This window comes from Pristis pectinata, chromosome 23, assembly GCF_009764475.1.
Source record: "Pristis pectinata isolate sPriPec2 chromosome 23, sPriPec2.1.pri, whole genome shotgun sequence".
In the NCBI taxonomy this organism is placed as follows: domain Eukaryota; kingdom Metazoa; phylum Chordata; class Chondrichthyes; order Rhinopristiformes; family Pristidae; genus Pristis; species Pristis pectinata.
In genome coordinates, this window is record NC_067427.1 from 20,099,511 (window position 1) to 20,126,871 (window position 27,361).

The 27,361-nt window shown below is 38.3% G+C and overlaps 1 protein-coding gene across 1 annotated transcript; it reads left to right on the forward strand.

Moving 5' to 3' along the window:
- Nucleotides 1-3,135: 3,135 nt before the first annotated feature.
- On the forward strand, nucleotides 3,136-15,491 carry mymk (myomaker, myoblast fusion factor). Its single transcript, XM_052037478.1, has 5 exons — nucleotides 3,136-3,270; nucleotides 3,572-3,686; nucleotides 5,994-6,142; nucleotides 8,441-8,557; nucleotides 15,348-15,491. The coding sequence occupies exons 1-5, from the start codon at nucleotides 3,136-3,138 to the stop codon at nucleotides 15,489-15,491; spliced, it is 660 nt and encodes a 219-aa protein (XP_051893438.1).
- Nucleotides 15,492-27,361: the final 11,870 nt, after the last annotated feature.

Genomic DNA, 27,361 nt, shown 5'->3' on the forward strand with positions numbered 1-27,361 from the left:
ATCTTTTGGTAGAGAATGTATTTGAATGAGATGAATGAGAACAAGGACAAGAGAAGAAAAATGCTGGAATTAGAAATCTGAAATAAAAGAGAATGCTGAAAATACTCAGCAGGTTTGGCAGCATCCAAGGTGAGAAGAACACTATTAATGTTCGAGGTTGGTGATGTTTCATCCGAACTGATACAAGTAGTAATTGTAGGTTATTTGAAATTATTGAATTCATTGTTGAGTCCTGAGAGTTGTAACGTATCGAGTCAAAAGATAAGATGCTGTTCCTGAAGCTTGTTTTGGGTTTTGTTGGAACAGTGTAAGAGGAAAAATCAAACAGATCAGTGTGTAGAATTAAAGTGGCAGGCAATTGAAAGTTCAGGGTCAAACTTGCAGACCGAATGGAGGTGTTCTGCAAAGTTGTAACTCAATCAGTGATGTTTTCTTCAATGTGGAAGAGACCACATTGTGAGCATCAAATGCAGTCCACAGCTTTGTCTGGGTATCTCTAGGTGTTGGGGAACAATTTAAAGAGCATTGCATTTCCTATGGTTGCATGATAACGTGCTGTGTGTAGGGAAATGGGTGTTGGTGGAAATGGAAGTGTGAATCACAGAGTCAGAGAATGCTAATGGGAGTGGAGAGTTGTATTTGGTGGTGGAATCACGTTGAAGGTTACAGAAATTACAGAAGATGGTCCATTAAATATAAAGGGGCGAGTGTTGAGGACAATGGGAACCCTATCCTTCCTCTGGGTGGTAAGAGAGGGGGATAGGAGTAGAAGTACTTTTTGTGAACAGAACCCTCTGAGATAACTTTCATTTATCTACTTTGTAGCTATACAGGAACTGCTGGTTCTGGAGTGCAAGTGTACATCACCAAAGCCATGTTGTTGGATCTCATAACATTTGCTAAATCCAACAGCTTTTTGATATCATGTGGACTGAACTGAATTGGTTGAATGACAGTGCTTCTGAATTTCCTGTTACTGTTTCAGGTAACTAGCATCTGCAATTTTTTGCTTCAGTGACTGCTTCAGTGTTGTCTTTGGACTGGTGTCTTCATTTCTGCCATCGTTGATGATGAAATGTTCACAGACCCTCCTGCCTTTTTTTGTTTTGGTGTCCACCATCATTCATAACGGTGTAGCTGGTCTGTAGAGTTATTTGATCAGATTCATTGCGAGATTGCCTGTCAATATCAATTGCTGCCTCGGCACTTTATCAAGTATGTAGTCCTGTGTTCTCGCTTCTCTTGGCAGGTATTATGGTTGATAATATTATTTAGTACTTGAGTAGATAGCTATAGATCAGCCGGACTGGAATACATAGCAGTATAACAATTAGTAGAGGAATAGTTAGTGTTGCAGTGTTTGCAGTGGTTTGTATTGGAATGTCAGGCAATGGAATGGTTGATATTTGAAGGGTTAGTATGGAATAGTGGTACTAAAGTTGTTAGCGTTTTAGTTGTTAGTATTGGATTCTGGCCCACATCCTTGAACCATGGCTCAGGCCACACAACTTGTCCACATTCCCAAGCCCTCAGAAGCCTCAGCCCAGGCTGCATTCCTAGCTTATGTTCCAGACCCATGGCTCGGTTCAAACCTGGCTCCTGGGAACATCTGGCCCATGACCGCTCAAAGTGGAGAAGGAGCATTCAGGATGGTATTGAGAACTATGAGGCCATATTGAGAACCAGAAGTCCTGTGTAAGTGGCAGAAGGAGCACACTCTCCGAAACTAACCCCCTGTTTGTCCTGCTACCCATTGGCTCCTCCATCTGTGGAAGACTGCAGTTCCTACTTTGGCCTCATTAGCAATCTCAGAAGCCACAAAACTAAACAAATGGCAAGTCATCCTCGATCCCCAGGGACTGTCTACAAAGTGTATTGGAGTAATTAATGTTGGAGCGGGTTGGTATTCTGCTGGGTGGCATTGGAAAAGCTGTTATATGAGTGTTTGGGGTTATATTTTTTTATTTCAGTGATTAATATTGGAGAAAGATAAGGAAAAGAAACTGAAAAATGAAGGAAAATTGAAATAAAAACAGAAAATATTGGAAATACTCAGCAGGACAGATGATATTTGTGGAGGGAGGAACAGTTAATGTTTCAGTTGGATGACCTTTTGTCCAAAGTACTGGAGTGGTTTGTGTTGGAGTAGGAGTAGTTGGTATTGAGAGTTTAGGTGATTAGTAACAATGATTGGTATTAGGGAAGATGATATTGGAGTGGTTAGCAATGGAATTGGTGGCATTTGACTAGTTGGCATTGTTGTGAATGGTATTGGAGAGGTTAATACTTAAGTGATTAGTAACAGTGGTTGGTACTTAAGTATAGGAGTTGTTGATTTTTGAGAAATATGCACTGTAATGCTTCGTGTAAAAGCAGTTGGTGTGATGAAAGCTTGGAATTGAATTTGCTGGTGTGAGAGTCACTCTGTGTCTTATTCTTGTGAACTACTGCTGGATTTGAGTACCAAACAACTGCAACCAGCTGCTGTTCCAGACAGGTGCTATTCTAAAATGCATTGTGTGATCATATCTCACACGAGGTCTTTTTAGTGTGTTGCATTATTGCTGGTTCATCTTTACACAGATAATCACATCCATGTTAACCTTTAGTGCTGACTTATTTCAAATAACTTTCTAGGCCAGTTGGAAATCTTAAATAAATTTAAGGAAGAATTTATGATGTCAAAAACTACTTCCAGTAAACAATCCTGTTTGGAAAGTAGATCTGATTTAATTCTACATTTTCACATAAAATGTTGTTCTTTTTATTGTTGCCAAGACGTATTATGCTTTAGAAACCACGTTACCATGGGGTGCTGTGTTAGCACCATGTTAGGGACTGGAACTTAATGTAGCAGATGCTCCAGTGGGATTAGAAACAATGACAAATGTTCTGATATTCCCAATAAATGAGCCATTGGTTCTCTGTTCCATTTATGAGGGGCTTGGTGAGCCACAGCTGTTAGGTTTCAATGACGTGTTGGACTTTTAAATTTTAAAGGCCTCTCAGCAGCTGTTTTATAACATTCAGCAATCAACAGGATAGGGTATGTTTCAACTTATTTGTGCTCAAGCGACTGCAACCTTTTAATGATGCATACTTGATTTTAATTCTTGCTCCTCTCTGGATGTTTAGATGGGAGCTGCGATTGCCAAACTTCTCCTTCCAACTATCAGCAGTCTGGTCTTCCTCCCCATCATCACAATTGCAGCAAAGCGGAGATTCCATATGGAGGCAATGGTTTACTTCTTCACAATGTTTTTCATTGCGGTGAGAAGAGATTTTTATCATTTTCAGTATTTACCCTTCAGGCCATTCTATAACAAAGTGCTGAGGTCCTGTTGCCACCATAAGATGCATGCCACAAGTGGACTTTTCTCTGTTTTCTTGACTCTGAGCTGTGAAGGTGTGACCAAACTGGCATTCAAGGTTATTTGAAGTCTGGATTGTGCCTCCTGAGTGTCACTTGTGTAATTTTTATCTATTCTAATCATGGAATAAATTTAGCTCCCTCACCCCTTTTTATTTAATGCTTATTATATATTAAATCTGTATTTCTTTCATCATATAGTTTTTCCATGCTTGTGAAGGTCCCGGCCTGACAATTCTGTGTATCATGCGGCACGACATTCTGCAGTATTTCAGCATTTATGGCACTGCCCTATCCATGTGGGTCACTTTATTAGGTAAGCATTCATCCGATTTGCAGACTCCACCTATAAGAGAACAAACAAAGTAAATGGTTCTCTCATCTTAGCAGGAGTACCCCAGCACACACTATGGCATTGGATAGCAAATACAAAGACAGAATTGACTTCACTTTTCCATAAATCTCAATACTGAACAGACCCTGAAGCAAGAACATCTTAGCTATGCATATTCATAAATCTTTATATAAAATTGCTGAACTGTTTAAGGATTTCAGTATATTGATATCTGTCTATAGCTGTTGTGAATGTCCCTGAAGGCAGTTTGTATGTACATGTGGTGAATATTTCCGAAGTGAGTACATGTACAGATGTCCTATATGTTCCTGAGGTGAGTCTGTAGATATGGTGAAAGCAATTTAAGGACAGATAGACATAATAAATGTGTTTTCGAGGGACTCTGTGTGTAGATATGGAAGTCACTCTTGAGTCTTGAGTATATATTGTGAATTTGTTTCTGAAGGGAGTTGGTGTCTCAACATGATTGTGTTTCTGAAGGGAGTGTGTGAATAGAAATATTGAAGAGAGTTTGTGAGGAAGTCTACACATATGAACAATGTTCGAAGGGAGTCCTTGAGTAGAAATGGTTAAGGAGCTTCTGAAGGGAGACTATAAGTATGCTAGACATGTTTCTTCATGGAGTGTGTGCAGGTATGATAAATGTGCTTTTGAAGAGTCTTTGTGTGTAGATATGGTGAATGTATTTTTGAAGGAAGTTTGTGTGTAGATTTGATAGTTTCTGGAGGGAATCTGTGCATAGATGTTGGCTAAAGTTCATGATTTTTTTTAGTGAACGAACAATCAAATAATTACATTGTCACTTATATAATCCCAAGAACTGAACTAGGTTTGAAAATGAATTTACTTTTTCTCCCAATGACTAGATTTACTCATACTTGCAGTCAAGGGAGTCTACACATACTGATGCCGTTGTGCATTCTTATTAAAATTGATTAGCAATATTTAGCTGCTTAAATGTCAAAGATGTCACCAATTGGATGAGCTAGAACTGCAATTTTCATGTTGCTTGTGACATTTAATGTTATCATGTATTGATAAATGCCTATGAGGGAAATTTTGTACTGATTGCCCAGTATTTTCTAGCATGTTTATATTGCAATCTTACATCTATATGGAAAATAGGTCATTCAAAAGTAATTGTTTGAGTTTCAAATTCATATTAATCACAACACACACCCCTTTTTAGATTATAATACAAGCAAAGACTATATTAAAAGAAATCCAAGTTCAGTCTCCATTCAGTGGTGGACTATCTATCACAGCACTTTTGGTGCTGGCGTGTCTCTTACCAATTGACCCAAAAATTCTCAGCATGGAAAGCAAACACATTGATTAGTTCTAATAATGCTTTCTGACTCCCTAGCTGGAAAGTGTGTTTAATTATTTAAATATTTTTGAATTCCAAATCAATTAGCATGTGGTACTCACTATTTTACATTAGGTCACAATACAGCACAGAAGAGGACCATTCAACTTGCAGAGACTGCGTCAGGAATAATCTCACATGAAGGAAGACTACCTAAAGCATGAGACAATGCATTAGACAATGAATAGGCCCATCAAGTTATAGATCAGGACCAATCAATGTGTTTCAGAATGGAGTTATAAAGTTAAAAATTGGAGTGAAAAGCCGCATTTTTTGTGTTTGAATATCTCAGTGGCATAACCAGAAAAACACCAAGCAGTTGAGGAATTTAAATATGAAAAATACAGTGATCTGTGGCAATTTCATACTTAGGCATTTGGACAGGTACTTGAATAGGAAAGGATATGGGCCTAATCCAGGCAAATGGGATTAGCGTGGATAGGAATCACAGTCAGCAGGAACAAGTTGGGCCAAAGGGCCCATTTCTGTGTTTTGCACAGCTCTAAGACTCTACGAATTGTGAAACTTAATTCCTTGAAAAGGTATTTATTGAGACAAGGGCCCTACCCAAACAGAAGTGATGAGTTTACTGAGGGGGTGGTATATGTGTACTTATGTCAGTATTCAGTTCCAGATATGGATTCTTCATGGCTAGACAGGGCATATATAGGGATTAACATTTCTAAGGCACACAGGATAGTTATCACAGAATAGAAAATCTACCAGTGAGTTACCAAGAAGTATGCAGCAGATTATCTAAAATGTTAATTTATTATCTGATTGCAGTTTTTATGATCTTGTGGTGCATAATTACCATTGCTTCTTTCTACTTAACTGTAATGTGTTTGAACCATTAAGTATTTATAAAAATGCAAATATTTTCTTTCTTTGCTATTTAGCGTTAGCTGAATTTGAGGAACCAAAAAGGTCTACTTTGGTTATATTTGGCGTGCTGACAATGACTGTGCGCATCTATCAAGATCGATGGGGCTATGGAGTTTACTCTGGACCAATTGGAACAGCTGTCTTCATAATAACTATCAAATTTGTATGTAGAGTCACTATTTCTATTTATTTTGTACAAGTCTCTGTGGCTGTTTCTTTGTTCTGATCTTTCTCCTGGATTATACTTCACTAGTTTCATAGATAGCTTAGAAGCAAGATAATAAAGCAATTACTTATCTGGCTTTTGGATCATAGGCTAGATCTCTTTACTCTTGGAAAATAAATTTTGAGGAAGACCTATACTAGATCTTTAAAACTCTGTAGGATTGGAAAAGAGTTATGCCTAGTGACTCCACTAATGCTGAAGAGCAAAAGGAAAGGCTATCAAATTGAAATAATCATCAAAAAAATAAAATGAGGAACAAGAATAGAAATTGCTGGAAACACTTAACCCAGGTAGCACCTGCTGAAAGAAAAACAGAGTGAACAGTTCTGTGGAAGACACTTTATCAGAACTGAGAAAGGGAGAAAATGTTAGTTTTAAATTGCAGAGAAGATGGGGGGGGGAGGCATGTATTAGATAAAAGGAATATCTGTGATAGGTTGGGCCAAGGTTCCTGTGGGGATGGGTTGATGATGGGGCAGTCAGGGTGACAAAGAAGTGTGATGTGTTGTAAATAGCACATCAGGGCGTGCTAATGGAGAGTGAAGAAGAAGAAAACAAGCCAATATCACAGATGATTTACAGCAAAAGTAGCCATTTGTGATATAGACAGAGAAAGTAAGTTATTGGAAGTGCAGAATTCAGCAATGTCTGGAAGTCTGCAATGTGCCCAGGTGGCAGATGATCTGCTGTTCCACATGCTTGTTATAACAGTGAAAGAGGCCACAGACAGAATGGAAATGGAGAATTAAAGTGGCAGGCACAGGAAGCTCAGGGTTCCTGTTGTCTGTCAGTTTTGATTTTCAGATAAAATGAGGAATTTGCCAGAAATTCTTCTAACTTTTACTACTTATGTAAAAATTGCTACTGTTAAGTATTACTTTCTCCATGCCCCATTACTGCAGGAGATTGCAGCTCCCTTACAATTATTAGGTAATTAATTAATTAGGTTACCTGAGTTTTTGCTTATGCTGCTCAGTAACTTCATGGTAGAAAGTAAGTGAGATTGCATTCAATTGTGCTCTGACCCTCCCTATCTTGGTTAAAGTGCTTAGGAGACCCCTTAGGAAGCTCAGTACTAATCATAAATTCACTTTATAGAGAAATATGCAGAGAATTACATCCACTTGGTGGCGTGTTAACATTTCTAGTGCTTAGAGTCAGTAGCTTCTTATGAAACGGAGTGAAAGAAAATCTTAACTGCATGGACTTTATAATGCTGCGAACTTTACCTTTTATTGAGTAATCTCTGTCACATTGCTAACAATCACAAATGATTATGTGCAAATTTAATCAGGTCTGGCAATTTGGTTACAATTTGATAAGAAAGATGAAATTGCACATTACTTGGAAAATGTGATTCAAAATGTGTAGAGGTATAAATACACAAGTCATTTTACACAAGTAAAATTAGCCATGCATAAAAAGAAAGCAAAACGTGTTAAAAGGGAGAACTGAAATGTAGACAGTTGTGTTAAACTTGTATCATCATATTACACCATATTACACCATATTTGAAGCAACCACTACAGGTCAGATTGGCCAAATAATAAAATGGATATAGAGACGCAGATTTATGATACCAGAACTGCTAGGTTATAGCTATCAGTAATGAATAGGCTGAATCTCTTTTCCACTTTGGATGAAAAAACTAAGGGCAATCTAATCAAGATTCTTAGAGCTACACAGGAATTGGATAGAATAGACATAGTAATTCTACTTGTGCTGAAGAGCAAAAGGAAAGGCCATCCAATTGAGAAAGTTACCAAGAAATAAAATGAGGAACTCAGCAGATTTTTGTTTAACCAGAAAAATGTGGATGTCACTACTACAGGATGTTCTTGATGCAAATAGTAAAGATGTATTTAAAGGGAACCTAGATGTACCTATAAAGGAAAAAAATTGAAAATATGCAATATAAAGTTATGAAAAATGAATTTATCTCTAGTGAAGCATAAATGTCAGAAAACTGGCTCAAATGGCATGTTTCTACACTGCATAGTCTATGTAATTCTATTTAATTTTTGCAGATATTCCCTGACCACTTAGAAAGTGAGCCAGAATGTGCTGTAATCACTGTTCCAAAAGTAGGGATAGTAGCTGTGAAATGATTTTGCTAAGCTCAAAGGGTTTGGTGAAAGGATGACATATTTTAATTATTTTACGAAAAGTGCTTGGTTTAAAGGACTTACTTAAATGTGAATTAGATTGCTGAATGACTGCTGCTTTTACTTTCAGTTGAAAAAGATGAAAGACAAAAAAGGCCTTTACCCAGATAAGAGCATCTACACACAACAAATTGGCCCTGGCTTCTGCTTTGGAGCACTTGCTTTGATGCTTCGATTCTTCTTTGAGGTATAATGGACCTATTTTCATTTTCAGCGGAAATAATTTATATAGGAAAACCTCTGTAATCAGGCACATGCTGGTTTTGACATGCTGTTTAGTCAAATATGTTGGTTAATCTTGAGTTATATTATCCAAAAATGTATTGAATTAAAAATTACATAATAAGAACTGTAGAGTATATGAAAACTAGGAGTACTGGTGCTATGAGCATCTACTAAGAGGATCCAAAACTATATGTTGTAAATGGGGAGCTACATTATCTGTCAAAAACTCTAGTTCTCCTTACTGGATAATGATGAGATTTCTGGAATACCAGTTACTGGAGCTTGATGAATTGTAAAATGCTTTATATTAAGCTTTTACAGTAATTGGGAGAAAGCCTTTTAACTTTCTGCTGATTGATTTCAAATTTATCTTTTGTTCATTTACTGACAGCTTCCTAATGAATCAATGTGATAAACTCTCATATAGATAGCTTTCTATTAATCAAATAATTGCAAAAATATTTAGTTGTTTTTGAATATGCCTTCCCTTTACTATCCAACATTCCACATCTGAAAGGGCAACTGAGTTGATGCTATATTTGAAACACTTAATAAAGCTGCACAATGTTTAAGAGTGAATTCTGAAATGGACAAAAGGGAGTTGAGTTATTTTTAAAAGTATTTTATTAAATAGGCTAAAGAAAGATAAAGTTCCAGAGTTGAAGGGATTTGTGCGAGAATCCAGCACCCATTACTCGATGAACAAATATTTCCTGCAACTGAATAGCATCAAGTTTGAAGTTATCATCCTTGGTTTCTGCCACAAACCATGCTCCCAAGCCAACCCTGTTTCTCTCCCTGGTAATGGTCTGAAGCTGAATCAGAGCTTTTGCATCTTGGTATTATTTTTGACCTTAAAATGAGCTTTGAACAACTTGTGTGCATCATCATTAAGATTGACATTTCTTAACATTGGAATGTCATCCAACTCCATCTGCCTCATCCCCTGCTTTTGCATTAACTCTCAATGTGTTGATACTATGAGACATCTGACTGGCTTCCAAGTTTCCACTCTCCATAGATGGAGTCACCCAAAATTGTATTGCAAGTGTCCAAATTTGCATCATCCATCTTTACCTACATTGGTTAACAATTAAACATTTGTTTGATTTAAATATTTTCATCCTTACTTTCAATTTCTTCCATAGCCTCACCCTTCTTGATCTTCATATCCTCCTTTGGTCCACAGTGCTCCGAGAAATCTGAGCTCCTTCGATTCTAACCTCTTGTGCATTCCTGATTTTAATCATTTCACCTTTGGTGGTCATGCTAAACTGGAATTCTCTCCCTAAAATCTTTATATCTTGATATATGCCTTTCTTCCTTTAACTTTATTCTTTAAAATCACCCCCTTTGATGAGGCTAAAGTAAAAAGAGAAAATGCTGGCAACATTAAGCAGGTCAGGCAGGATCTGTGGAGACTTAGAAGCTGAATTAACGTTTCAGATGATGACCTTTCATTGACTTGCAAGGCTAACCCTCCATAGCTGAGTATTTCCAGCATTTTCTGTTTTATTTCTGATTTCTATCATCTGCAAATTTTTTTGCCTTTCTGTGACTAACCTCTGCTTATTTGCACAATATCTCCTTCTGTTGCTTAGTATCAATTTTGTTTGCTTTTCCTTTTGTGATCTGTCTTGGTTTGTAAACAGTCATGAAATTTTCTAATGTGTTAAAAGCATTATATTAAATGTTGTAACTCAGAAGCTCCTCATTCTGGAGTTCTCGTATGCATCTAATGATTGATGGATTTAGAAAGAATTGAGGGAGAAAGGAATAGAAGAGTGGGAGGAGACTTGTGTCGAGCATAAACCAGCACAGACCAGTTGGGCTGATCTGCCTAATTTTACAATGTACATACTAGGTAATTCTATGCAAGTTGAACTGTGCCACACCTATTTTATAGGCTATGTTGTCCAATTTGACAGGTGATGTTTGTGAGCTCATTCCATGCCATGGATGTGGTCTCTGCCTTATCCATCATGACATGTTAGGAAGGTTGATGAAGTTTGTTGCTTATGATTTAACATTTTTAGTCACCTGTGCTCTGTCCACAATGGCCATCTTGAGCTGTCCATCTGCCCTTCACCCCTCCCTTATCTGGTTCCACTTATCACCTTCCTTACTTATCAGATTCTAGCATCTGCACTCTCTTGTGTCACCACTGTTGCTTTATCACCTTCCAGCCTCTTTTGCTACCTCCTCTCTCCCCTGCCCCACCTGGCTCCATCTGCCCATCATTACCCTTCCACCTGGTTTCACCTATCGCCTACCATCCCCTGCCTTGTGCCTCTCTCTCACCTCTTTATACTGGCTGTCTCCCCTCTACACCCTCAGTCCTGATGTAGGGTCTCAACCCGAAACATCGACCATCCTTGTGCCTCCACTGATGCTACCTGACTTGCTGAGTTTCTCCAGCATTTTGATTTTACACCAGATTACAGCATCTGCTATCTCTTGTGTGTCAATCTTTAAACTGTACCATAATTTTAGAAATTTCTCCCTGATTTATTTGGTTAAATACTTTTCAACAACTACAATTATAGTTAAGCAATTATTCCACTTTAAAACTCCATTTCTTCAGTGTTACTGTTGAGCACCCTTACTCTTCTTTACATTTTGTTTATTCTTTATGTGCTTGAATAATGCTTTATTGTCTAACATTTTCAGCTATGATTTCCTCATGATCCATCTGCAACTCTTAACAATTATTAGCATTGCTGAGCTTTATCTTTGTATATCTCCCAATCTGATCCGCTCTGCAGCATTAGAAAAAATGTATTTTTTCTGTGTTTTGCTGCAAAGCCAAACTGGCTGTCTTTGATTTCTCTTCTATGATGATGTACTCCAGAGATGAATTCTCTTTGCATCATTATAACTATCATTTTAAAATTGCTAAAACATGAAACAAATGTGAGAATACTATTTTTCTTCAGAATTCATTGGAACTAAATTAAAGGCAACATGTGAATGGAACACCTCCACCTGTAGGTTCCCCTCCAAGACACACACCATCATGATTTAGAAATATATTGCCAGTTATTCATTGTTGTTAGGTCTAAATCCTGGAACTCCCTACCCAACAGCCCTATGCGAATCCTTCAATAGAAGGAATGCAGATGTTAAAAAGATGGACATCAGGAACAGAAGGGCACTCAGTGACCACTGAATGGAATAGGCCTTGTCAGCTGTGACTCTGCCCTTGATATGAATGTCTTTGAACCCATCTCACAGCAACCTATTTGATCCAACCTTGCCACCACTTCTGGTCAACAAGAAGCTGAAAAGACCATATGCCAACTGAAAAACAATAAGGCTTGAGGAACATGTTGTATCCTTGCTAAAGTTCAGAAGCTCACTAATAAGGATTTTCTGTCACAAATCCATAACCTTATTGTCTGCATCTAGGAAGAAGGGACCTCAGAGCTGCAGTAATCCTAAATATCTTCAGGAAAAAGAGACAAATCCAATTGCAGTGACTACAGGGGGGTCTCCCTACTGTCTGCCACAGGGAAAGTCATTAGCAGGGTCTTCCTCAACTGTTTCCACCAATGGCCAAGAAGCTACTCCTCTGATAGTGTGTATTCCATCCATCTAAAGGCACTGTGCACATGATCTTCACCATGTAACTACTTTAAGACAAATGCAGAGAACAGCACCATGATCTTTGACTCTTGAAGGGACTGTGCTGCACCTTACTCATCCCTTTGGTGCTTGCAGATATTTATCTCACTCTTATGTTTGCTTCTTCATGGCATGGAAGCCCTGATCCTAACCAATGGTTCCACACAGAGCCAAACTTGATGAAGACCAGTGTTAAGCAAGGTTATGCCAACACTTTTTTCAATCTTTCTTGCTTCCTGCTGAAGTGTAGCTAATCTACAGGACTGATGGGAAACTCCTCAATCTCTGTTGCCTATACTCCAGAAACAAGATCATCCCCAAACTCAGTAGTTGAGCTGCAGTACACAGATAATACTCGAGTTTGTGTATGTGGGGACTGAGCTTCAAGTCATTTTTGGCTTGTTCAACCAAGCACATGAGAGGATGGGCCTTACATTGAGCACTTGCAAGAGAAAGGTTCTCCATCAACTAGACCTCTTCACATTGACACTAAGGAAAACATGGACCACTGTCTATATCTCAGGAATCACCTCCTTGTGAAGGCAGACCACAGTGATGAAATTCAGCATCATCTTCAGTGCGCTAGCATGGCAGTGGGCCAACTGAGGAAATGTGTCTTTGAGGTCAAGACCTCAAATGTGGCTCAAAGCTCATGATTTGCTGGGCAGCAGTGATCGCTGTCTGACAGACCCAAAGGATGAGCAGATTAGGTTAGTGGAGTGTGTGTCTCACATTAAGAACTAGCAGGCTGCTGTCTGGCACCAGACATAGGGAACCTGGTGCAGGGGCTATTCATAGGGCTGGGGCAAGCACATCTGCACTGCCCCAAGGACTCAGATAAAGATCACGATTGTGACAATGTTCATATGTTTAAATGATGACATGGTTAATGCTGTCAGGCCAGCTTCACTGAATACAGGGGATGATATGGAGAGTGGAGCAGTTCAGCTCCAAGTCCTGCTGAAGGTTTGTGCAGAGCCAGAAGACCATGATTTTCACTCTGATCATTATACATATCTTTACTGGGGGATTGGCTTCAATCTCATCATGCAAAGAACACTGGTTCAGGTGATGGCTCCTGTAGAGACACAGACAAAGTTCACATCAAGTCTTTCTGCTTCTATACAGTCTCACATTGATCTCTGCCAGTGAGCAAAGGGACTCAAATGGAAACACAGCAGCTTTCCAGCAGCCAAACTGCAGACATGGAGGGACACAGAGATGCAGTGCTGGAATATTAAAATTCCTGTATGAGGATTGAAATGGAAAAAAAAATTGGGGTTCAGACACAAATGTTATGATTTTGTATTATTCAACAATTTTGTAATTAGAAATGATTAGGAACACACAGGCACTGTTCAATGATTCCATATTTGAGGGAATCAAGTTCCTCATCGTGCAGAGATAAATGACACATTGCTGCAGGTCCTGCGTTGTTTCACCTAGAAAAGTTGTTAATAGAATGTTGCTAGGCAGTTGTTGAGTAAGTGTTTCAGCATCTAAATGCTGGAGAAAATACACCCTGTTAGTTTCATCACATTCTGGAAGATGTCTGAGCAACCTGCAGTGAGTGTAAAGTTGCCCACTCAGGTATCTGGATATTAGCAGAATATCCTTTTAAATAACAATAAAAGCAACAAAGTGGAACAATGTTTTCCTGATCCATGACAAACATAGAATACACCTTTAAGCTCCAGTTTACGGTGGCAAGTGAGGAAATGGGTGTGAAATGAATAGTCATATCATTAGGTGAGTGCCTGGTGCCAGAAAAGCGTCAAATGTGCTAACATGAAGAGTATGGGAATTGTCCTGTTTTATGAAGGATGTTATTTCACTAGGAAATGATCGCTAAATCAGTTTTTGTGCGGGTTAGATCACAGCCGAAGACATGGAGCTCAACCATTTATTTGCCTCCCACAAAGCAGCTTCAACCTCTTTGATAATTCAGTTACATATTACAGGTGTGTTTGTGCTGTGGACACTACTTAAAGCACCCAAAAAGTCAAAGTCAAAGTCGAGTTTATTGTCACATGCACAAGTACCTGTGTGCACAGGTGCAATGAAAAACTTGCTTGCAGCAGCATCACAGGCACATAGCATCATATAAGCCGCATTCACAAGAAAAGCATAAATTATGCACAATTTTACAAGAAAAAATGAAAAAGAGAAAGAAAAATTGGACATAATGGAGAGTAATTTCTCACTTATAATTTATAGTGGTCATACTCTGTAAATTGTGCACTTCAGCATACAGTGTTTCACTTTAAAAATGGTGAAACACAGAAGTGTGGTAAACAAAAGGATGATTTACAATGTGGTCAATTGACCAGACACAAGGCATAAAAACTAACACAGTGAAATAGTGTGTTTTGGTAAGAAGAATGAGCAATGGAATAGAAAATAAATGGTACAAAATTAAAGGTGTTTCAAAGCAGGGAAGTCATGCTAAGCCTTCATAATGTTGTACAGGAGCTCAACTGGAGCATTCTATTTAATTCTGCATACCAGCCTTTAGAAAAGATACCAAGGCCTTGGAGCGGGCACAGAGGAGATCAATGAGAATGGAACCAAGGATGAGTAACTTCATTTATATGGAGAGAATGGAAAAGCTAGGGTTTTTCTCCCTGGAGCAGAAGCTAAGATTTTTGATACAAATCTTCAAGATTTTGACAGAGTAAATTTGGAGAAATTGCCGACTGGTAGAAGCATCGGTAATGTGAGAACATAGGTTTGTGGTGATTGGCAAGGGAACCAAAGGCAACATGAGGAAATGTTTTGTATATAGCAAGTTACTATGCTTTGAAATGCATTCTCTGAAAGGGCAATAGAAATAGTTTCAATGGTAATTTTGAAAAGAGAATTGGATAAATACTTAAACAGATATTTTGCAGGGCTACAGTGGAAGGTCAGAAGGGCGGAACTAATTGGAATGCTCCATCAAAGAGCCAGATCAAGTACAATGGGCCAAATGTCAACTTTATGTATTGAATAATTCAAACGCAGATACTAAAAGCAATTGCAACTTATGATACATAGATCTAAATTAATTATTGTTTGTTGATTTTGTATAACATTAGGAATCAGTTTCCCGGGGTAATTGATACAGACTTGTTCTCTTCTCTTCATAGGAATGGGATTATAGTTATGTACACAGCTTCTACCATTGCAGCCTCGCTGCTTCCTTTATTTTACTTCTTCCGAAGATGAACTCACAAGCAGGAAATGCAGGAAATCCGGTAAAATTGAGTTGCTGCACACTCTGCTGCGTTTGAAAGTGGTAAAAATCCTGTGTCCCATCATAGCATTCTATTTCTATGCTGTGTTCCTTTTTTTTCAAATGACACTGTAAATGCAGTAAATGATATGAAATATGAATTCTGTATCATAGCTGCAAACACATTTGAAATGTTCCAAATATATCTTATGAAATCATATGTTATTTGACAATATCAATTATGAACGTTATTTGTGAATGATTATAAAAATGTGGAGACATAAACTGTAGTGAGGTTTAAGAATGGTAACATGATCAATCATGGGAAAGGGAATACAGAAGGAAAGCAATAGGTACATGAAAGGGTGAGTCTTCTGTTCAATACTATTATGTTATTATGAGCATATCCCAAGTCTTCCTTAAGAAGCTCTCCACAGGTCCAGTAGGTAATTGTACCATTTGATTTGATGTAAAGGTTCAATCTCTGTTCTCTGCCAGGTAGAAAAAAGAGTTAAGGAAGGAGATGCTGAACTGGTTTCATGCTCAAATTATCTATCCATTGATGCACTGCTGAAAGGGTATTGTATATGTGGATGTTAATATTAATACAATTGGCTCAAAACTGTTGGGTTAGGGAGGGGAACATCGGTTAGAGTTCATAATCACCATGTAGTAATCTGTGGGTGGGTGAATTCAGGATTGGGATTGACTTTCATGGTTCCCATCTCTTGAAATAAAGTAGTCTGCCTCTACATATTGATGGCCTTTTGGAAAATAAACACTTGGGTAAGCAATGATATTATATAGGATTTACAATGCAGAAACAGGCCATTCACTCAAGCGGTCGATGCAGGATTTATGCTCCAAATGAGCATCCTTCCATAAACTACATCTTATCCTATCAGCATTTTCTTTTCTTTTTCCCTCATATACTTTCTCTTAGTCTGTGTATCCATTAGGAAGAAAGAAATAATAAATGGAGTAAAAATTAAGTTCCAACAGATAGCATAAATCCTTGCTTGGTTTGGAACAGAGTTGCAGCTATACATATCAAGATAGAATAAAGTCAAAACTAAAACCAGCTGGTAAATAAACCTTGCCTCACATTTGAAGGTTTTTGTTTTTTTAATGTTGTGATATGTGTGAAGATCTCTGTATTATATGCACTTAATTGAAAATGTGTTAAATTAATACCTTTGCAGGTTTCTCCTGATTTCTTGTGACTTTTAGATTTGATCCTCAAATCATGTATTTACTTGTACACATGAGTATAAGTAAGGATGTTTTCTGTCTATGCTTTACTGAAAAGTTAGTTCCCTAACTCAGGAGATCAAAGATTTAAGGGCAATTAAGAGAACCATTTTCGCTCATTGAGCACATCTTTTGGGCAATCACATTGCTCATCCTTTGATGGAATCAAATTAGTTGGGAACCCACTCTGGGCTCTTTCTTTGATGGCAATCTTGTTAATCATCTTTTGGGCACTCACATTGGGTGGGCACATACATTGAGCTTGTCCTTAATTCAGTACCTGCTTCAGGTGGGCACCCACATTAAACTTGACCCTTGATGGGCATCCACATCATTACTTTTGGAACAGGTTCATTCAATCATCTGCCATAAATTTGGCAGATTAGCAAGGTACAGAGTAAAGGGTGGAACATTTCTTGAAGTTACGACAGTATCAGGAGAATGCCACAAGGGCTCTCTATGTTTTTTTTCAGCACAGGATCTAATCCTTTTGGATCCATTTGTAGTATTCTATGACTTTATAGTTCAGAATTCTCCTGATTTTGTAACAGGACAAGATTATAGTTGCGTTTTACATTATTCCAGATCTCCTTTAACCCCTGTTGTAGCTCTGCTCTTTATTAAGTCTTCCTTTTTTGTCAATACATAACAGTTTGTACTTAATGGGGCTTGAATTTCATTTGCCAAATTTCCAGCCATTTATAATAATCTATCATCACTGACATAATGGAACAAATTAGATGAAAAAATCAAGCTTATTCTGAAGAGCCACTTTCTGTCTGTATAGTGCTATTGTACATCAGTATCCAATTTGCTGTACTGAGGTGCAGCTGCAGTAGCTCTTGTACTGTTGGCATAAACATGCAGTCAGTCATAATCTGGAGAGATTGTACAGCCAGAACCCTGTATTGCTGGAGAGGGAGAACTCTGGCATTGAACATCTCATTCTCACCTAGTCCTGGTCTGCAATACTTGAGTCCAGGAACAGAAGATGAGCTGTTTCTGTTGCCTGTCAAACTTCACCACCAAGAGATAATTCTGAGCAACAACAAAAAATCCTGACAATAGGGCTAAGTTCTGAGGATTTGTACGTTCACTTGTGTGTCCAGCATGAATCAGATATAATTATTAAACTACTCAGTTGAATATTTTTCTGGTTGAAGATAAACTGTGTAATCATGGAAATGTGAGCTCTAAACGATCCATCAGTATAGACATGTAAATCACAATCAGTACAAGAATTATTGTGCAAAGAAATGGTGTTGAAGACATTAACTTCAATAGTCTGAAAGTATAACCACTTCATCCACGTAATATTTTAAATAGTTGTCCTAAGAGCACACATGTATTTAGAATCTATTTATAAGACTGTGTTTTAGCACAGATATTAATTTGGCTTGATTTAGCTGCAAGCTTTTGCAAAAATACTGCAAAATATAAGCAGCATATTGTTAAATAGATTTTTGTCAGTACCAAAAATTGAAAGGAAGTGCACTTAGACTTTAGTTACTGAGTGACTCAAGAAATGAGGATGAGGAAAATACCTTTCAAATGCGTTTAATTTCCTTGTATATTATATGACCACGTGTACCTAATTATGTCTGTGAATGCTGCCTGATCAAATATCCCATATCTTATTCCAATTTCTAAATTTCATAAAAGTAAATCTTTAAGCCTGCGACTGTATTTTTCACGTTACTGCAGCCAGAGATTCTTTACCATTTTTAGTGAGTTTGTACATAATGGTGTTGAGGAACTTTTGACATTCATCAGATATTCAGTTGAGGACTGTTCTTGCCAGGTTTCTGGCCTGATTGGACCTGATGAATTTCCCAGATGGAAGTGGAGATCAGAAGGGAGAAAAAAAGAGAAGAGGAGAAAAAGGAGGGGAGGTGGAGGAAAGGAGAGAAATAAAATATGGAGGTCATAAGGAGTGAAAATAGGAGAATCCAAGGGGTAGAGCAGAAGAGAATGGAGGGAATGGGAGAGAGGAGGAGGGAGGGGCACACTTTAAGTAAGACTGAAGAAAGGAGGATGGTATGGTTAGAGGAGATTGGGAAGCAGCCTGAGGAGAAGGAGGGGAGGATGCAGAAAAGGGCATTTTTCCACCCACCTCAACCTTGGGGTAAACAAGTTAATTTTTGAGATGCATGGTCAAATCTGTTGCTGGGCAGTAGACAAGGCCATCAACTCCTATGAAATGCTAAGAGAAAGGGTCTTACTTGGTACTTGTGGAAACTTTTTCCAGAGGTCAAGTTGTACCAGTTTCTGTCAGCAGACATTGAGGTCATTGCTGTAATTATCTGAAAAAATGGTAACAGACGCATGAAAAGATGACACAATTTAAAATTACCTAAAGATGGTCCAAGTTTGCAAACCACTCTATTGCCTAACAACCACTGTGGAGCTCTTTATACACACCATTCCAATTCATTCCTCATCAGTGTATTTTGTTGGCAATGCACTGAAGAGTGGGTGGTATGGAAGTGCATTAGTATCAGTAGCAGATTGGGAGATCTCTAATTCCTACCAAAGTGACATGATGTCAGGTGATAGGAGCTGGATAAGAGAGAGAATTAAATGAAGCACGGGGTAATGCAGGAGAATAGCCTGATACAACGGAATGAACAGTAATTCAGTGAAAAATGTTGGATCAAGGAGGTTAGGGTAAGAGAACATGTTGCTCCTTCTAAAGAAAAACACTGGACATATTTGTTCTTTAATGATGCCACAAGGATATGCATTTTTAGGAGAATGACACAAAGGTCTGAATTGTAGAAATTATGGAATGCTTAGGAGTAAACATTTAGGCAAATGATTTCCTGTTACTGGTTATGCCTGTGGTTTTTTTAATGTGATATCTCTGCAAGAACTATCACTTGGTGATTGTGCTACCAATAAACTCACCAATGTTTTGTATGTCTCTGATTGTAGCACTGGCAGTAATATCTTCCCCTCCTCATGTATCATTATGCCCTTGTTTTGTGTCCTCCCCTGGACTTCAACAATGTTGTTCACTTTCTAGAGAAACTGCATTAGGTGCACACACAGGGCAAGTACCTTTGTCTGCTCATATTTCTTGAGCTTCCTGCCATCCTCACCACATGTGCTCCTTCTCAGACAACTTGTTTCCCTAGATACACCAAGCTGGATCTTTGTCTTCTATTACTCTCACAACTAGCAATATCTCATCCTTATTGCCTCTGTGATGTCTTTGGGTTTCTTTGGCATTGCTGTAAGTAGTACCATTCAGATCAGGCACAGCTAGCGGAATATCCTTTATTGTTGGCAACCATTCTTAAATTGAATGGCAATGCCTTGTATAACAGTGTATCAATGTCATACTGCTTGGTACTCACACACATATGACCAATCTTCGAACAGCACAGTATAGAATCAGGCCTTTTGGCAAACCAGTGCTGACTGTCGAGTACCTATCTTTACTCATCCTATTTACCAGCCCTTGGTCTGTAGCCTGCTATGCCTTGGTGATTCTTAAATGTTGTGAGAATAGCTACCTTCATCACTTGCTCAGATAATGTTTACATCTTTTGATGAAAAATTCTTTCTCAGATCCCCTCTAAACCTACTCCTCACTTTAAACCTATGACTTCTAGTCTTAGATACCCCAGCCATGGGGAAATGTTTCTTACTATCTACCTTACCTATGCCTTTCATAATTTTGCATAACTATCAAATCCCCCCCTCAGCCTCCTCTGCTCCAAGGAAAACAAACCCGGCCAATCCAGTTTCTCCTCATAACTGAAATGTTCCATCTCAGGCAACATCCTGGTGAATCTACTTTGTACCCTCTCCAGTGCACTCATGTCTTTCCTATCATGTGGTGACCAGAACTGCAAACAATATTCCAGCTGTGGCTTTATAAAGCTTTATAAAATTGTACCAAAACCTCCCTGTTCCTACATTCTGTGCCTTGGCTATTGAAGGCAAGTATCCTGAGTGTCTTCTTCACCTATCTGTCTGTGCTGCCACCTTCAGGGATCTTTGAACGTGTACACTGAGGTTTCATTGTACCTCAATACTCCCTAGGAACCTACTGTTCATTGTGTTATTAGAATCCCAAAATGCTGCACCTCACACATTAGCATTAAATTCCATCTGCCACTGCTCTGCCCAATTTACTAACTAATCAATATCATTCTGTAGCTTAAGACTACCATCTCTTCACTATCAGCAGCACCAACAATGTACATGTCATCTGCAAGCTCACCAATCATACCTTTTGCATTACATTCCACATCTACTGTAAGTCGTTAATGCATATAACAAAGAGGAAGGATCTCAGCACTGGTCCCTGTGGTACACAGATGATCACAGGTTTCCAATCACAAAAGTAATTCTCCACCACTACCCTTTCTCTCCTGTACCAAGTCACTTTTGCATCTAGTTTGCTCAACTTGTCTTGGATTCAATGGGCTCTAACCTTTTGGACCAGCCTTCCACATGGGACCACGCCAAGGGCCTTACTGAAGTCAGCAATATATAAAGCAGTAATAGCAAGTACCTTGAAATTATGTGTTGTGTGGGTGATGAAGTGAGCTTCAGTCCAATCAAAAACCGCAATCATTTGCTATGTGTGTGTAGCTTATTGTAAACCCAGCTGGGTAATCTATTTCAGTTAATACTTGGATCTCTCAGCTTCTAAAGTTTCTTAGCTTCTGATTTTTCCCCTAGTGAAACCACAAGCTTGGCGAGAGCATTAACATGTTTAATATTGAACTCAATTTTTTTTAAACATCTGACTGAAATATCAATGGAATGCTTTATCATTAAATAGAGATGCCAACACAGACGGAAATATGATGAATAGAATGTTCTTTATTTAATATTCTTCATAAAATAACTGGAGCAACACACCACAAGCACAATAAATAGATTTGTAAATAATGCAAAACTGTTGAATGGAAGACTCTGTAGTGGAGCAGTATAAGCTACAGGATCTGAGTTTATTTGGAAATTGGGCAGATAGTTGGCAGATGAACTTATAAAATTAAAAATACAGGAATGCAAAGTAACGTAGGGACAGAAAAAAAGCACAGAAGAGTATTACTCAAATGAAAATGAAATAATCTGCACAGAAAATTAAGGAAATGTTGAAGTTTTGATTAACAATCAATGGGAAGTATTACAACATTACCCAATTACAGTGAATAAGCAAAACAGGGCCTAGGAAGAATTAGAAGATTGATTGAAAATAGTAATGGGGAAAGTAATGAGGCTGAAAGTGCAAAAGTCCCAAAGACATGATGCATTCCATCCCAGATATTAAACGGGCAAGAAAACTATTGATTTTTTTAACTCTCAATTCGTGAAATGTCCTTTGGATTGTAAAAGTGAAACTTTCACTTTGTAGTTTAAAAAAAGGTGACCTCAGACCATCCCAAAGTGCATTGCAGCCAATGAAGTACTTTTAAGGTGTAGTTATTGCTGTATTGCTCAATGGAGTTTAAAAAAGATTGGAAAAATAAACCAGGAAATTTTTGATCCTTTCATCTAAAATACATTGAACAGGATGTTAGTGATGGAATGACTGAAGACTATGAAATGATCAGAAAGGTCAAACAGTGATTTGTAATGGATAAGTCAAAATCACAGAATACAGAAGGAGGTCATTTTTCCCTGTTGTCTTTGTCTCTTTGAATAATTCAGCAAAGATAACCAGTGATTTATAATGATTTGACACAGTTTCCTTGCTTTTGAACTCTATGCCTGTTTATAAAGCTAAAGATACCATTTTACTCCTTTTCAAGTTAGCTTGCCACATTCAAAGATGTGCATGCATACAAGCCAAGTCGCTATTCCTGCACACCTTTAAAATTATAGTGTTTAATTCATTTTCGACTGAATTGTGTTGGCTGTAACATTCAAACAATCAAAATTGAAGTCATAGAGTCATACTATGCGAAAATAAGCTCTTTAGCCCACCATGCTGATCATCAAGTAACAATCTATACTAATCCCATTCACCAACACTTAACCCATTACCTTCTACACCTTGGCAACTCAAGGGCTCATGTGGATACATCTTAATGTTGTGAGAGTCTTCGCCTCCACCACCCACCCAGGCAGTGTGCTCCAGATTCCAACTGGGTGAAAATGTTCTTCCTTACAATCTTCCTAACCTCTTGTGCCTTGCTCTAAACCTGTGCCCTACAGTTTTAGATTCCTCTGCTATAAGTTGCTTACTGTCTATCTTATCTGTGCCCTTTATAATTTTGTATACCCCTTATCAAGAACCCCTTCAATCTCCTCCACTGCAGGTAAAACAAACCCAACCTACTCAATCACTCCTCATACCTAAAATACTCCATCCCAGGCAACATTCTGGTGATTCTCCTCTCCACCCTCTCCAGTGCAATCATATCCTTCCCAGAACTATACACAGCTGTGGTCTAACCAATGTTTTATGCAGTTGTATCATAACCTCCCTTCTCTTATCTTTTGTGCCCTGGCTAATGAAGGCATGTTTTTCATATGCTTTCTTCGCCACCATATCTATCGTGCTGCCACCTTCAGGGATCCCTGGACTTGTACACCAAGGTTATTCTGTTCCTCAATGCACCTTAGGGCCTTATGATTCATTGTATATATCCTACCCTTATTAGTCCTCCCAAAGTGCATCACCTCGCACTCTTCAGGATTGAAGTCTATCTGCCATTACTCTGTCCATTTTACCAAATGATCAATATAATTCTGTAGCCTGTATCTATTCTCCTCTCTACCAACGAGTCATCTGCAAACATACTAATCATACCACCAAAATTCATCTTCAGATCATTAATATATATAACAAATGGTCGGGTCCTAGGACTGATCCCTGTAGTACACCACTGGTTACAGGCTTCCATTCACTAAGAACAACTCTTCAGCTTCACCCTCTGCCTTCTATTACCAAGCCAATTTTGGATCCAATTTGCCAATTGTCTGGATCTCATGGACTCCGTCTATCAGACCATTCTCTCACGTGGGACCTTGTACAGACCTTGCTTTACTGAAGTCCATGTAGATTACATCAAGCCATTGTTTTTATCAATACATTTTGTTACCTCTTCAAAACATTTCATCAAATAATCAGACAGGATCTCCTCCTTACAGAAACATGCTATCTTTGATTAATAGCTGCCTTTCCAAGTGCAGATTTATCCTATCCCTCAGAGATTTTTCCAAATACCTCCTCATCACTGACCGAATATCCTGGATTTACCCGCAGACTCCGAGTCCAAGTACTTCTAACAGATTTAAGGGTCTGAAGCTGAAAGCTCACACCTCGCCATTGGAATCCATGGGGAGTTCAATGGGTAGGCCCAGACTTGCTGAGATTATCCAGCACTGGGGAATTGCCAGTTTGATTCTGTGCCATTCTGATTTCAATGGGGATTCCGCATCCGCAGTTCAGAAGGCAAAGGTGGTTAACATTTGTAAATTATTTTAACTGCCAGACATATAAAAACTGTTAAAATCAGTTACGGCTTTGACAAATGGCAAAATTCTGTACCCAGCTTTTATTTTAATTCAAGACTTTCAAAGCTATTTCACGGGCAGGGCCTCGGTAGTACAGTGTGAACAGTTCCTTAACAAAATGGACAAAATAGTCCCCAGAATGGAAAATGTTGCCATCATGTTGCTTTCATATCAAAGGGTGAGAAAACCACTTGAGGCTTCAAGACAGTCAAAAATCACCTCAAAGGCAATGCCAAATATCTGTAGACTTAAGTATGTCTTAGTCTACCACTCACACATTCAAAAGCCAATCTTACAGTAGTGTGGTCCTGCTCTTCTGAGATGATATCACATCACTTTTCTCCACCTTCATTAATTAAATTGGAAACTAATAATCTAAACAACAGAGCTTACTCAACATTGACAATGACCTTGGATGTCTGATTAATATTGATGATGTGACCATCTGGTAGCAATTTTGCTCCTTAACTCCATTTCATTGTTGCAGCCCATGGACCAGGGTGTAATTACTATGTTCAAGACTTAATAACTGCTGCACATAATAAAGCATGTCATTTAAGAGTCAAACTGCAATGAGAAATTCACCACTCAGGAACTTTGAAAGAAGTTCACTATCAGGATAGCTATCTCTTGGGATGATATAATCCATACTATAGTGAATGGTTTATGGAGGAAATTATGGCCAGAATGCATGCACAACTCTCCTGGGTTTACGAATCCGAAAAATCTCCTAAAAGGCATTGTTATGTTAGCAAATGAGGTTGGGTTTGATGAAGTAGAACAGAATAATGTGGAAGGATTACTGGAATTTCATCTTGAAGAGCTTCTAAATGAAGAGCTATTATCATTTGAGCAACAGAGGTCACAAAAGGAAAAAGAAGCCTCTGACATAGCACCACAACCTCAAAACAGCTTGCTATGAAAAGGCTTTTGGAGGTGTGAGAAAGCCATAGCCATCATCAATTCCAATATGAAGTGTTGTATTAAATGTGGCTGCTTGACAGAATATGCTGTGCTTTGTTATAAGAAACATTATCAGGTAAAAATGAAGAGAGTGGTCCAGATTTTCATTGCCACCTTCTTTCAACTTTGTTCATCAGTCACCCAGGAACAGTCACAGTAGGGATCCTCGCTGTTGAAGTCACAAACTCCATTAAGCTCAGATTCATCAGTACCACCATAATCCAAGCACTAGCGATGACTCTACCTCTCATTTCGTTTACTGTTCGTTAACATGTATAGCTACACATGTGGATATGATTTAGTCCTCTTGGCTCCGAGAGCCTGCTCTGCCATTCAATAAGATTGTGGCTGATCTGTTCAGAACCTCAGCTCAGCATTCCTGCTTGGCAACTTTTCACCCCTTGCTTATCAAGACTCTACCTCAAAAGATATTCTGCTTTTGCTATCCCTCGAGGAAGAGAGTTCTGAAGACTCACAAACCTCTGAGAGAAAAAATGCTTTTGTTCTTTCTTCTGCCTTAAATGGGCAAACCCTTATTTTGAGACAGTGACCTTTCTTCCACAAGAGAATGTTAAGACCCTCTCACAATCACTTGATACGTTTCCTGTAAAGATACTTTATGTTTTTATTATCTTAGTTTAGATTTAATTGTTGATAAAATTATATTTTATTATTTCAGATACTTGTGTTGATGTATTTTTAAGTTTTTATGTTGTTTTGACTGAGGTTCTTGAGCTCTGGAATGCAACCGGAAATTTGCATCAAAAGTAATGGAAAATACCTTTTCAGTTATGAATTTTTGCCTAACAAAATACTTGCTGGAACACAACCCTTTAGTAAAATTACCTGTACTGAAATATTCATAATGCATTTTGCCTAATCTTTTTGATTTATGAAGTTTCACTTAAAACATTTATCAGGAATGCATCCCTTCCATAAATCAAAGAATTATTGTATAGATCAGTTGCACTACCCCCATCAAAATTCTCTGCTACTTTCTTAATTCTAGAATCTTCCCCGAACAGATGTTTAGACAAATGGGTTTTAAATTTCCTAATTTCTCACTCTCCCTTTGTTAACCAGTGGAGTCGCCTTCTTAATTTTCTAGTTGTAAAGGGTAATTCCTGGATCAATAGAGTTTTGGAGGATTATGACTAATGCAAATGTGATTTTTTTCAGCCACTTGCCTTAAAACTCTGAAGTATTGTTAGTCTTTAGTGTCACTACTTTTCCTAATATTGTTTTCAAGCTTACTTCAACTTCTGCGGATTTTTAATTTTTGTTTGGTAAAAGTGTTTGGGGACAAATCCTATTCCCATCTGAGGTCAGGTGGTTGTCTCAAGCAGATGCCTGCTCCACTGTTGCTGAAAACTTGATATATGTAGTTGGCATGACCCCAGTTTATGAATTGTGATGGCAGGCCCTAGAATCTTGATTCTATATTTCTCTATCATTCAACTGTTTGACAGATTTCAGTCCTCATATGCAACACACCATTGCTGATTTTTCAACAATATTTAGTTCTGTTTACATATGTCATCACAAATAATTCCTTCAAATGCTTTTGAAGCAATTTGATTGAGATATCCAGGGCAAATTGTTCTAGAAAATACAACTCACAGGAAGCAAATTATATGGATGTGATCTCTAGGAGCTAGCTTAAATATTGTCTTAATTAAATGAAGACAAATTGCTAGCTATGTAAACAAAACTTAATTTCATGATTTAATGACAGTTTTACCCAGACTATGACAGATTCTAATGCACAGGCGGAACAGCACAAGACATTCCTCAGACAGGAGGCTGCCCAGGTTATTGTTGAAGTATCACGTAGCACCTAAACATCTGGAAGAAATTTGAAGTTCAGCTTCTTCCAATGTGTTGTAGACATTCTAACTGTGGAATTTGCTAAATAATAAACCTTTAAACAAACTGGTAGCAGTGGCCAAGTGCTCCTTTAGTGAACTGTGAGCAATATAATCTTTCTACCAATGGCCAAAGACAGGATTTGGTATATGTGTAGCCAGCTCAAGTTCACTCTGCAAACTGCATAATATTCCCCAGTAATGAATTGCAACCGATCTTGCTGAGGACCATTACAGGCCTTGCCATCAAACTACACAACCTGTATCAACAATCCTAGATTGCTGAGGAATTCAGACCATTTCTGGGGAAAGTGGTACTTCTGCAAGCCAGATGGGTTGCACCTTAACAGGTATGGGAAGGTGGGTG

Excerpts from the sequence above, each read along its gene's own strand:
- mymk (XM_052037478.1), top strand. The coding sequence starts at position 3,136 with ATGGGAGCTGCGATTGCCAAACTTCTCCTTCCAACTATCAGCAGTCTG. Across the intron at positions 3,271-3,571 it reads TCACAATGTTTTTCATTGCG|TTTTTCCATGCTTGTGAAGG; the intron begins GTGAGAAGAGAT and ends TTCATCATATAG. Across the intron at positions 8,558-15,347 it reads TGCTTCGATTCTTCTTTGAG|GAATGGGATTATAGTTATGT; the intron begins GTATAATGGACC and ends TTCTCTTCATAG.